Below are 13,665 nucleotides of genomic sequence, written 5' to 3' on the forward strand. Positions count from 1 at the left end.
AACCTGCAAAATTCCCCCTTATATTTTAAAGGAAAAAAAGAAGTCGTCGTCGTCCCTGTGGGGGAAATACCGCACTTTCTTCAAAAAAACTGAAGAGAATATCTTTTTAAAACACACACACACACAAACTTGGGGGCTAATCCTGTCCCCACTACAGAAGCATTATTGTGAAGGGCACAGGTGGTCTGGCTCTTTAAGAAGACCGGCTGTGCAATAAGGGGATGAGAGAATTAATGCAGGAGACAGACAACGGCCCCCCTCCCCGTCTCTCCCCCCCCCTCAATCTTGGAGATTTGAAGGCGGTTTCAAAAGATGGATTTTAGCAGTTTTTAGCAGGGCTCTGCCGTTTGCATCAGGGGCGATGGCGTAAAGGGGAACCCTCTCAACCCATTTTTGAGTCTGCAGACACCGTTTTCTAGATCTTTTTTATCAGGTAACGCGCCAGAGACCCGGGCATGAGGCCAAAAAATCCAGTGTTGTGTTGACATACTAGTGCGACTGAGAGTTTCCAAACAAGCCACACGCTTGCCATGGAAAGAAGGCGGCGAAGGGCTGCTGTTTCCGTTGCAAAAACCGGAGGGCCAGCCCAAGACGCAATCTGGGGTCCCTCCAGATGTTTGGGACAGCATCTCCCATCAGATCCTGCAAGGGCTGATGGGAAAATCCCAGTTGCAGTTGGCACCGCCCAGCGGCCTCCATCCTTGGACCCAACTCATCTTCCCAACCTGTTCTGCAAAAATGAATAAATTAAGAAGCACTTGGGTGTTTGGCCTGAGAAAATGCGAAACCCGCCGTTAATACAATCTCTTCTCCACACCCACTCCGCCTTCTTCCTCACCCAGCCATTCAGAAATATCCAACATTCTTTCCTCTGAGCACCCAAATTTGTAGGAAGAGTTCTGATTCCAATGCGTCGCCGCTCCCTTAAAAATTAAAAATGCTTTCGGCCTCTGGTCAGTTTTTGAGGTCTTCTCCCCCATTTCTCCCACCCCCTCAGTAAAGACAGAGAGAGAGAGAGAGAGAGAGAGAGAGAGAGAGAGAGAGAGAGAGAGATATCTTGGCAGGCGAGTATTTGTCAGTTTAAGTTTTTCGTTCTGTCAGTTTCGTCCTCCAGCTTTTCTGCCCGTAGTCAGAAAGTTCTTGGCTTTCCCTTTTTCCATGCTGCCAGATTCTCAGCTGAAACAACACAGGAAAGGAAAGCCCTTGCTTAAGGCGTTTTTTGGGGGGTGGGGCATGGAGCAACCACCAAAATTAAGGTTTTCCATATTGCAACAACAAAAAGACAAAAAGCACGGGTAGCTGCAAATTCGTCAGCCTCTTCTCGCATGGAAACAGGAGCCAACATTCAGGGTCATATCCAATGCTAGCGCTACACAGAGTAGACCAACTGGAGATAAGGAACACGGCCGACTTAGGTCCCTGAATGCTAGCGGGTCTACTCTGTGTAGGATTTGGTTGACTACATCCCAACGGTATCGAAATAAAGTTCTGCAAATCTTTTGGAGTCAGAAACAGAACCCAGTAATTCACGGGTCACAATATATATTTTTTGCCAAGGCCCTAAGCCAGATTTCCCCAACTTGGTGCCCACGCCAGAGGTTTTGGACTACAATTCCCAGCCAGGTGCAAGGACGACTACGGATAATGGGAGTCGTAGTCTAAAATATGAGCACCAAGTTGGGGGAGGTTACCCTGAGAAAATGTAAGTAGCCCGGCGGAAAACAACACCCTTCCGGATGCCACAAAAAATCTTGCCATGTTCCATGGAGTCGGCTTTGCTCCAGACGTCCCACATGTCCCTGGCCACTCTCTGTGAAACTATCGCAGCAAGCAGAACGTCGCCTGTTCTCGTGGTTCCACTTCCTTCTCACTCTGCATATAATTTCCTTGATCCCTTCTTCAAGCAGAGAAAACCAGTAATAGCACAGAAGTTGTTCATCTCAGTCCATTGCTTGAGAAACGTCAGTTTTTTTATCAAACAAAAAAAATAAAATCATCGACAGCATAAAAAAAAGAGTCTTCCCAAACAACTCAGGATATCTGGAGAAAGCAGACCATTTTTAAGAGCGCTGGAAGTGGTCTGAGAAAGACACACCTCTCGCCCCCCAACAGCATACAAAAACACACATTGTTGCCTCTGGATAAACAGGTCGATGAGGTTTTTGAATCAGTGTGGGAACCTAGCAAACCTGTTTAAGCAGAGGCAAAAAGTCAGGTGGGCGTCCACACACAATGAGCAGGGGTTCCTAGTTGCCTCCAGCTCTCTCTGGGTGCGGACAAGGGAAATCTCGCATCTCTCTCTCCATGCCTTAGTTTCTCCTCCCAACCTCGAAACGCCCCTTCAGTCGTCGGAGACGGAGATCTGGCTGAAGATGGGCAGCCGGCGGCCCAGCGGGCCCAACCCCGGGGATTCTGACCCACTGCTGCCCCCCGAACTCCCGGAGTCTTCCTGGTCAGAGAGGGAGTCGGCAGAAAGGCTTTTCTGCAGCGTCAGAAGGGTTGGGAAGGCGAAGGGGCAGGGCAGGGAACCCCGAGCGGCTCCGGCGGCACGGAGGGGGCAGGCGAGAGTCGGCTGGCTCAGGGCGTCGCGAGGGAAGGAGGTCTCCGGAAGGCAGGGGCCCACAGGCAAGGGGTCAGCGGCGGGGCAGTGGCGAGTAGGCAAGGGTGCCCGCGAGGGCGGCACGCGGCGCTCCTCTGCGTTGTGGATGAAGTGGCAGCGTGCGCCGTAGGGGCAGATGCCTGAGGTGTGGAAGGTGCGGCAAGGCTCCGTCTTGTACTTGGGGTGTCGGCTGAGCCCCCGCAGCTCGGCCGCGCCGTGGGCAAACTGGCACTTGGCCCCGTACTTGCAGACGCCACTCTCCTCAAAGGTGCGGCACAGCTCTGTCTTGTAGCGGGACGAGGGCGGCTTGGCGTCGCCACGGCAGCAGCCCTCGATCAGGCTGGTCGAACGGTCCGCCCGGAAAGGGATGCGCTGGAGGGAGGTGGGCGGCAGCTCAGAGTCCCGGCCCCACGGCTGCTGGAGGGGCCACGCTGGGTCGCTCGGACCAGCCGCGGCCACGTGGGGAGCGACAGTGTCAGCCGGGTGCACCGCACAGCCGGTTCCTTCGAAGCTGGAAGCTGAGAGGGCGACAGGGCAGGCGGAGAAGGTGCGCTGGAACCGGAGGAAACGCCTTGCATCCGGGCTGTTGTCATCCTCGTTCAGGTTCAGGCTCAGGAACGTCTACGAAGGAGGGAATTGGGGGAATATTATGAGAATTGAATTTATCAGTCGCTGATTTTTTTGGCCACAGGCAACTCACAAGCGATGTACAGAAAAATGGAAAACACAAACATAACTTACCGTATTTTTCGCTCCATAAGACGCACTTTTTTTCCTCCTAAAAAGGGGAACTATCTGTGCGTCTTATGGAGCGAATGTGTGGTCCCTGGAGCCGAATTGCCCAGGGGCGAAAAGCAGATCATGCTTTTTTGTTTTTTTGAAAGAGGGAAGTGGGTGTTGAAACAAAGCTCCCGATTGGGGAGAGAGATAAGGGATGCTAGAGATAAAGGAGGCTGCCTGGGAGGGGGGCGGTAAAGACAGCAAACTTGCAAAGGGGGGAAACAGGAAGACTAAAGCAATGAGGAGAGAAATTAGAAGAAAAGGAGGAGCAAAAAACTGCTCCAGCTAAGGAAAAGACATTAAGGCAAACAAGAGGGAAGGGAGTGCTGAAAGGAAACAGCTGATCGGCAAGTGATCGGGAGGGAGATAAGGGACGCTAGCAATAAAGGAGGCTGCCTGGGAGGGGGGAGGTAAAAGCCCATGGATCCTCAGGATTTTTACATTGGGTCACCCCAAATTCACCATCAGATCACACAGCATGTCCATGGCTACAGCCTGCACCAAAAAAACCACGCACCCACTGTTGCGTGGGGCCGCAATGGCGCAAAAACGTGGTTACAAAGCACGGATCCACATGGATCCTCAGGATTTTTGCATTGGGCTACTCCAAACTCACCGTCATATCACATGTCTGTGGCCACAGCATGAACCACAAAAATCATACATCCACTGTTTCGTTCAGAATTTTTTTTTTCTTGTTTTCCTCCTCTAAAAACTAGGTGCGTCTTATGGTCAGGTGCGTCTTATGGAGCAAAAAATACAGTACATTAAAGCCGGGGGGGGGGGAGAGAGAGAATAATAGAATTGTAGAGTTGGAAGGGACTCTAAAAGGCCATAGATGGGAAAAGCCACAGGCCTGGTTAAAAAGGAAGGTTTTCACCTGGCAGCTGAAGATATCTAATGAAGGCATCAGGCTAGACTCCCTGGGGAGAGCTAAACCCAAGTCAACGGAGTAATGCAGCAGCAAAAAAGGCGAATGCTATTCTGGGCTGCATCAACAGAAGTCCAGATCGAGGGACATAATAATCCCACTCTTTTCTGCCTTGGTCAGAACACACCTGGAGTCCTGTGTCCAGTTCTGGGCGCCACAATTTAAGAAGGATGTTCACAAGCTGGAAGGCGTGCAAAGGAGGGTGACCAAGATGACCAGGTGTCTGTAAACCAAGCCTTATGAGGAATGGTTGAAGGAGTTGGGTATGATGGTGATAATAATAATAATAATAATAATAATAATAATAATAATAATATGTATTATTTATACCCCACCCATCTGGCTGGGTTTCCCAAGCCATTCTGGGCGGCTCCCAACCGAATATTAAAAACACAATACGTGGCAGGACCTGCCAAGGAAAAGAAAAAATTTATTTATGTATGCTGCAACAGCAGCAAGAGTCTTGGTAGCACAAGGATGGAAGAATGAGGAAATGCCGACGAAAGAACAGTGGTAAGATAAATTGATGAATTATGCAGAACTGGCCCAACTGACTTACAAATTGCGAGACGAGGACAACTGTGACTTTAAAGAAGAATGGGAACTTTTTACAAGCTATCTAAAAAGACAACAAAATGAACTGGACTCCTTGGCAAGTTTTGAATAAACATACAGAAATTTATTGGTTGACAACGTGATGGATAGATATGTAAGGATATGTACAATTTTATAATATGCGGAGAAATATGTGAAGAGAAATCAGGGAGGGGAGCTGAGGGAAGTCCAGGCGGGGGAGGGGGAAATAATGTATGTGATTATATGATAATTTGTTATGTGGAAATTGATCAATAGAAAATATTTTTTAAAAAACACAATACAGCATTAAACATTAAAAACTTCCCTAAACAGGGCTGCCTTCAGATGTCTTTTAAAAGTAAAATAGTTGCTTATTGCCTTGACATCTGAAGGGAAGGGTGTTCCACAAAACGGGTGCTACCACTGAGAAGGCCCTCTGCCTGGTTCCCTGTAACCTCACTTCTTGCAGCGAGGGAACTGCCAGAAGGCCCTCAGTGCTGGACCTCAGTGTCCGGGCAGAACGATGGGGGTGAAGACACTCCTTCAGGTATACTGGACCGAGGCCATTTAGGGCTTTCAAGGTCAGCACCAACACTTTGAAATGTGCTCGGAAACATACTGATTACCCTGGAAAAGAGGAGACCGAGAGGATGGCCATCTTCAAACATCTCAAGGGCCATCACATGAAAGAGGGAACAAGCTTGTTTTCTCCTGCTCTGGAGGGCAGGACTCGAACCCATGGCTTCAAGTTACAAGAAAGGAGAATCCGACTAAACACTCAGAAAAACTTTCTGACAGTAAGAGCTGTGGAACAGTCTGCCTCATGAGGTTGTGGACCCTCCTTCCTTGGAGATTCTTAAGCAGAGGATGGACGGCCATCTGTCATGGATGCTTGAGCTGAGATTCCTGCATTGCAGCGGGTTGGACTAGATGTCCCTTGGGGTCCCTTCCACCCCCACATTTCTATGATTCCATAATTCCATGCAAGTCCCTGATGCAACTACGACTTCCACACTTCTCTGCAGGCAAAGAGTTCTCTCGTTTTCAACGCTTGACCTCCAGGGACCAGGGCTACTCTCTCGCGCCAAGTGACACAGAGGAGGAAGCGATTTGCCGGCCGACTCGTCCTCCCCGTGGGCTAATTGTTTTGAGCTCTCTGTGCAATCCGGCGACGTCTAAGCCCAGGCCAGCCGCTCTGAGCCCTCCCCGGGTTTCCCCCGCGAGGGACAAGCTTGTGGCCGCACTCTCCCTCTGCAAATCCCTCGGACGGAGGCAGCTCGCCCCAGAGGATGCTATTAACTAAATGGATCTCCATCTGGTCGCTGGGCGGATGACACCTGCCTGGCTCAGCGCCTCAGGATGGCATCCAGGGGAGGAGCCTTGAAATCAAGGGTGAGGAATGCGAGACCCTCCAAATATTGACGGACTTCAGCTCCCATCGTTCACGGCAACCAGTGTGGCCAAGGGGCAGCAGAGGCATCTTAATGTTTTGCTCCCTGGCAGTGTTCAAAATACCCCAGGTACAGGTCTAATAAATAAATATTTATTTATTTATTTATTTATTTATTTATTTATTTATTCATTCATTCATTCATTCATTCATTCATTCTCTGCCCATCTGGCTGGGTTTCCCCAGCCACTATGGGCGGCTCCCAACCGAATATTAAAAACAATACAGTGTCAGACATTAACAACTTCCCTCAACAGGGCCGCCTTCAGTTGTCTTTTAAAAGTAAAATAGTTGTTTATTGGCTTGACATCTGATGGGAGGGCGTTCCACAGGGCGGGCGCCACTACCGAGAAGGCCCTCTGGAACTACTGGTCTTCCGACAGTTCCCTCACTGCGAGATGCGAAGTTACAGGGAGCCAGGCAGAGGGCCTTCTCTGCAGTGGCACCCACCCTGTCAAGGAGATAAAGAACTACACAACTTTTAGAAGGCATCTGAAGGCAGTCCTGTATTGGGAAGTTTTTAATGCTTGATTTTTCTTATGTTCTTAGAAATGCTGTAAGCCGCCCAGAGTGTCTGGGTTAATCAACCAGATGGGCAGGGTATAAATAATAAACTTATTAGTAGTAGTAGTAGTAGTAGTAGTAGTAGTAGTAGTAAAGGGATCCCCACGACGGGCTGAGCTCCCGTTGCTCGGTCCCTGCTCCTGCCAACCTAGCAGTTCAAAAGCACCTCAAAGTGCAAGTAGATAAATAGGTACCGCTCCAGCGGGAAGGTAAACAGCATTTCCGTGCGCTGCTCTGGTTCACCAGGAGCGGCTTAGTCATGCTGGCCACATGACCTGGAAGCTGTATACTCATCGCAAAGTATTGGAAGATGCAAGATCTACCCACTCTGGAAGAATGGCAGATGAAACTGATTGACTGTATGGGATTGGCAGAAGTGACGAGCAGAATCCGTGACCAGGGAGAAGAGTCGGCAGAAGAAGATTGGAAAAAATTTAAGGACTACTTACAGAAATATTGCAAAATTAAGGAAAGTTAAATGGTGTTGGATTGAAATTGAGTGGTTTCTAGCTGTAATGATATAAAGGAATATAGATGGGAAAAAAGGGTTTGGAAAATAAGGTAATATTATAAGCTGTAATGCTTTAAGTGAAGGATTTGCTGAACAAATAACTTTAATTGGGATACGAGGAGGAGAAGTATGAGGAGGTCTGAGAAATTTGTTATTGAAAAGTATGATTTATGAACTACATGTCTTTTTTAATGTTTTTGTTTGTTCTGTTTTTGTTTGTTTGTTTAAAAAATTGGAAAATTTAATAAATATTCTTTTTTTTTAAAAAAGGAAGCTGTACGCCAGCTCCCTCAGCCAGTAAAGCGAGATGAGCGCTGCAACCCCTGAGTCGGCCACAACTGGACCTAACAGTCAGGGGTCCCTTTACCTTTACCTTCTTGACTCAGCACATGGTTAAACTATGGAACTCCCTGCCACAGGGGAACTGGATGGTCACCAAATTGGATGGCTCTAGAAGAGGATTAGAGGAGGAGAGGGCTGTTGATGGCAGCTAGCCATAATGGCTATGCGCCGTGTCTGCATTTGAAGGCAGTAATGCATCTTGGTACCAGCTGCTGAAAGCCCCAGGAGGGGAGAGTTGCTCTCGCACTCAGGTCCTCTTGTGGGTTTCCCATAGTGGGCATCTGGTTGGCCACTGTGAGAACAGGAGGCTGGACTAGACGGGCCATTGGCTTGATCTGGCAGCCCCGCTCTTCTGATGTTCTTATAGAACCTCCAGGTGCAGAGGCAGTATATCCAGATTCCTATAGTTCCCCTACGAAACTGAGAACAGGATGCCGGACTAGACTCCCTGTTCCCGAATGGGGTAACTGTGCCCCTGAAGGACCAGGTGCACACCCTGGGAATCATTTTGGACTCACAGCTGTCCATGGAGGCGCAGGTCAATTCTGTATCCAGGACAGCTGTTTACCAGCTCCATCTGGTACGCAGAATGAAACCTTCCCTGCCCGCAGACTGTCTCGCCAGAGTGGTGCATGCTCTGGTTATCTCCCGCTTGGACTACTGCAATGCGCTCTATGTGGGGCTACCTTTGAAGGTGACCGGAAACTGCAATTAATCCAGAATGCGGCAGCTAGACTGGGGACTGGGAGCGGCCGCCGAGACCATATAACACTGGTCTTGAAAGACCTACATTGGCTCCCAGTACGTTACCTAGCACAATTCAAAGTGTTGGTGCTGACCTTTAAAGCCCTAAACGGCCTCAGTCCAGTATACCTGAAGGAGCGTCTCCACCCCCATCGTTCAGCCCGGACACTGAGGTCCAGCACTGAGGGCCTTCTGGCGGTTCCCTCCTTGCGAGAAGCCAAGTTACAGGGAACCAGGCAGAGGGCCTTCTCGGTAGTGGCACCTGCCCTGTGGAATGCCCTCCCACCAGATGTCAAAGAGATAAACAACTACCTGACATTTAGAAGACATCTGAAAGCAGCCCTGTTCAGGGAAGCTTTTAATGTTTGATATATAACTGTATTTTAATATTGTGCTGGAAGCCGCCCAGAGTGGCTGGGGAAGCCCAGCCAGATGGGCAGGGTATAAATTATAAATTATTATTATTATTTAGATGGGCTGTTGCTGTGATCCAGCAGAGTTCTCCTTTGGGCTCTCTCTCTCAGCATGGGCGAAACCCAGTTCCTTACTCTTTTTGCACCTTATTGGGGGGGGAGCGCCCGCATGGTGTGTGAAACGCTTCGGCCGCGGCGCAGACATCGCCCTGCTCTGGCCAGCAGGTACCAAGCACCACCGCAAGTACCTCCAGATGCCCCTAAGATGCAAATCCGGGTCTGAATAGTGGCTTTTATCCCACAACGGAGGACCATATGCTACAGGTCAATACTCGGGGTTGCCAGGGAAACAGACAGGGCATTGGGAACAAAAGTCTCCCCACAATGGCTCCCTAGAGTCACCGCCAATTGTGATGGAAATTTCCACACTCTGAATACCATCACATGCAAACACCTCCAGCCCAACCTGCACCCCAACCGGAGAGGCCAAACCACAAACCTTCCTTCCTATGTTGCTAATATTTCCTGTACGTTAAGAACTCACGATTAGGCACAAGATAAATGGTGTGTTTTGGGGTTGTTGTTTTTTTACTTCACTTCTCTCAGTCTCTCATTACAATGCAGACATTGTATACAACATTATACAACATTGTATACAACATTAGCAGCAATGGCCTGACCGACTGAATCATAGCTGTCAACTTTTCCCTTTTTTTATGTGAAATTCCATCATTCCGAATAGGATTCCTCGTGAGAAAAGGGAAAAGTTGACAGCTTTGAACCAAACACTTCCAAACTTGCAGCCAGGAGTTCTAACCCAGCAGACCCCAACATTTTACAGTTGCAGGGCCCACCTTTAATACGTATTTGGGGAACAATTTCTCAGTCTTTTACCATATACAGTGGTACCTCAGGTTACATGCGCTTCAGGTTACAGACTCCGCTAACCCAGAAATAGTGCTTTAGGTTAAGAACTTTGCTTCAGGATGAGAACAGAAATCGTGCGGCGGCAGCGGGAGGCCCCATTAGCTAAAGTGGTGCTTCAGGTTAAGAACAGTTTCAGGTTAAGAACGAATTAAGTACTTAACCCGAGGTACCACTGTATTTGCATGGTTGTAGGGCTGCTGGAGAATTGCACTTTGGATCAGGCCATGACCCAGGAAGGGGTCCCGACCCACCAGTCGCAGACCATTGTCCAATACTTGCAAGCACCCATAACCTCTTTATTTCTGCAAGCAGATCAAGGACTAAGTGGGGCATTGATGTCCCAAAGGGTCTCCAATTCTTGCAGGCTCAGAGGGGCTCTTACACCTTTACAGTGGTGCCTCGCAAGACGAACGCCTCGCAAAACGAAAAACTCGCAAGACGAAAGAGTGTTCTGTTTTTGAGTCGTTCCGCAAGACGAATTTCCCTATGGGCTTGCTTCGCAAGAAGAAAGCCCATAGGGAAATCTCCGGGGACCTCTTTTAAATGCTGGCGGTGGGGAGCAAAGCCTTTCGCCCCCCTCCGGCCTTCAGAAGAGGTCCAGGACCTCTTCTGAAGGCCGGCGGGGGGCGAAAGGCTTTGCTCCCCCCGCCTGCCTTCCCGGGACAGCGGAGACTTCTCCGCTGTCCCGGGGCGATCTTAAAATGCTGGCGGGCGGCAGCGAAGGCTTCGCTGCCGACTCCGAGCATTTTAAAAGCCCCCGGGACAGCGGAGGCTTCGCTGCCGCCTGCCAGCATTTTAAAATCGCCCCGGGACAGTGGAGAAGTCTCCGCTGTCCCCGGGGCTTTTAAAATGCTGGCGGTCGGCAGCAAAGCCCTCCTCTCCCCGGAGCTTGCGGGGTGGGAGGTGGGGAGAAGGGCTTTTCTTCCCACCGCCAGCCTTCAGAACAGCCTTCTGAAGGCTGGCGGTGGGAAGAAAAGCCCTTGTCCCCCCCCCCCAGCCTTCAGAAGAGGTCGGGGGACAGACTGTCCCCGGACCTGGTCTGAAGGCGGTTTCCATAGGAATGCATTGATTGATTTTCAATGCATTCCTATGGGAAACCGTGCTTGCGGAACGAATTAATTTCGTCTTGCGAGGCACCACTGTACTTAGAATCTGCCCTTCAGGGAAACTGTTAACTAACTTGGAAAGCTGCTAGGTCCTTATTTTTTCCCAAACACACAAAATTATACATGCAGCTGCGTTCAATATTTGGTTCTAAGCAGGAAACAAGATTGATGTTGAACCCCTGAGGGTTCCCCATGTCTACCTTACAAACAACCCTGTAAGGTAGGCCAGCACGATTACCCGATGGGCAAGAACCAGGAAGGGGAATCTCTGTGTCCAAGGCCTTCCAGCATGTTCACAGCAGACGCTACACGCAAACAGGGAACCTCTCTAGATATCTAACCGTGCACCCTGACCTGGGACTAAGCACCACACAACACAGCAGGATGCTGCCCCAGTTCACATGCGGTCAGGCACCATAGCCAACATGGCACCCTCCAGCAGCAAGGGCTTCTGGGATATGAAGTCCAGGCACAGCGTGACATCCACAACACCCCCTGGTGCATCTCCATTTTGCAGGCAATGTGCAGAATCTGTCCTTCCCTTTCGCGGGGCAAAGTCTCCTTCACCTTTGCAGGAAGGAAGCATCATCTAAAAGCAGACCTCGAGTCGAATTCAGGGCCCCAACGGAACAGAGACATACCGCCTGGGGCTCAGCCAAGGCTCAAATTATGGGGAGGTAGGGAGCCTTTACCAAAACTCAAAAACTCCCTATTTAACACCCAGACACTGCTTTATACACACCCCATAATTTCTTAAAAGCAAGGCCCCTCTGCCACCCTCCCTCTGTGGTCAGCGTGACATCCACAACACCCCCTGGTGCATCTCCATTTTGCAGGCAATGTGCAGAATCTGTCCTTCCCTTTCGCGGGGCAAAGTCTCCTTCACCTTTGCAGGAAGGAAGCATCATCTAAAAGCAGACCTCGAGTCGAATTCAGGGCCCCAACGGAACAGAGACATACCGCCTGGGGCTCAGCCAAGGCTCAAATTATGGGGAGGTAGGGAGCCTTTACCAAAACTCAAAAACTCCCTATTTAACACCCAGACACTGCTTTATACACCCCCCATAATTTCTTAAAAGCAAGGCCCCTCTGCCACCCTCCCTCCGTGGTGGAAATCCCAGGGATCTGGTCCCAGGTTCATCGACTATCGGACTTTGAAACGCTGGTATCAAGTTCATACATTTTGCTGAATTATTTGAACTAAATAGTTTTCATCAAGAGTCAGAATAAACTATTTATTACTGTATATGAGTTTTATTACGTTATTATCTTCCTCAGTGGGGTGTGCAAACTGCTATTCTGAATAATGTAGAGGGTACATGGGATGAGTTTATGGAACCCAAGCAGGCATTGGCCCAAAAAAGTTTGGGAACACAAAAACCCACAAATCAGACTGAAACACACGTCGGCTTTCTGAACAGCTGGGCAGGCTCGTCCAAACAAAAACATTTTTAGCATGCACCAAAAAAAAAAATAGAGGAAAGCGAAGGCGCCTGCTTGATTATCAAGAGGCAGGGAGTTCCAAAGGGAACCTTGCAAATGGGATGCTAAAGAGGAGAGAGAGAATGTGAGGCAGGAGGAGAAGAGGGTTTGATGAAGAACAACAGGTGGACTAAAAATAACTGCAGCAAAAACCCCCCCCAGTATAAAGGCCCAAAGCGATGGGTCAGTTTTTTCAGTGGTGGCTGCCCCCTGCAAGAAGGAAGTCTCTCCAGAGGAGAGCGGATTCCTTCAACGCACATAACAGATCATGATGGGATCCAGTGATCCAGAAAGGTCGCTCCATGCACCAAGCAAGCAGCTCAGGAGAAAGCAGAAGACTTTTTGGGTATCCTTGCATTCTTGGACAACGCTGAGTGATGTCTGGACCTGTTGATCTGGCCCAGTAACTTCCAAATTGGAGCTTTTATTTTATTTTAATTTTTGCAAGCGAAGTTCCAGCTGGGGAGGGAAAGAGTTTGCTGCAGTTTCCTTAAAACACTTTGATAGCTTGCATAAAAATAGGGGCAGAGTCCCTCAGCAAACAAAACAAAACAAAACAAAAAACAAAACACTGTTTTAAATGAGTTTTCAGAGTACTCCCTGCCTTCTCCTGCCCCCCCCCTATTTTTAACTACCAAGGTTTCTGGCAGCTAAAAAAAGGGCAATGAGTTTGCAGAGGCTTAAGCAACACGAGGAAGTTGCAAGGCTAAAAATAAACAGGCAGAAAAGCGCTTTTCCTGAACTTCTGGGAAAGTCCAGCAGTTAAGAACAGCATCCTACAAACACACCCCTTACCTTGCAAAGAGCATCATCCAGCTCCTGGAAAGGACTCAGGAAATACGAGGGCATCTTCTCCTCCAGGAAGCGTCTGGCTCTTAAAAAACCGCCCACCCTCCTCCCCGCCAGGGAGAACCGATTAAAACCCAGAAAGCCCTGAAGCGCCTCTTTTAAAAGCCTCCTGCCTCCCATCTCAGGTTTGGGGGGAGCCCCGCCTCCTGGTCCAGAGTGGGCGGGGCATAGGCGGGGAGGGCGGGGCGGGGAGTCCCGGGCAAAGGAGGGGGCTAACAATCTGGTGGGATGGAGGGATGGAAAGGGAGGGGGGCGAGAAAAGGAACAGGATGGAGAGGGAGGAAGGAATACCTGTGGAAGGTCTTTTTGCGCAAGAGCAGCAAAGCACCTGGGCTCCTTAACTGGAGCTGTGCATTTCAACCAAAGGAAGAGGTGTAGGTTTCTGAGCTAT

The 13,665-nt window shown here is 49.5% G+C and overlaps 1 protein-coding gene across 1 annotated transcript; it reads right to left on the reverse strand.

Annotated features, from left to right (window-relative positions):
* Positions 1 to 1,301: 1,301 nt before the first annotated feature.
* LOC128418193 (mRNA decay activator protein ZFP36L1-like) lies at positions 1,302 to 13,380 on the reverse strand. Its single transcript, XM_053397637.1, has 2 exons — positions 13,221 to 13,380; positions 1,302 to 3,220 (listed from the first exon to the last, which is right to left on the reverse strand). Exons 1-2 carry the CDS (start codon positions 13,272 to 13,274, stop codon positions 2,342 to 2,344), a joined length of 933 nt encoding a protein of 310 aa, XP_053253612.1. The 5' UTR covers positions 13,275 to 13,380; the 3' UTR covers positions 1,302 to 2,341.
* Between the last annotated feature and the right edge of the window lie 285 nt (positions 13,381 to 13,665).

This window comes from Podarcis raffonei, chromosome 8, assembly GCF_027172205.1.
Source record: "Podarcis raffonei isolate rPodRaf1 chromosome 8, rPodRaf1.pri, whole genome shotgun sequence".
In the NCBI taxonomy this organism is placed as follows: domain Eukaryota; kingdom Metazoa; phylum Chordata; class Lepidosauria; order Squamata; family Lacertidae; genus Podarcis; species Podarcis raffonei.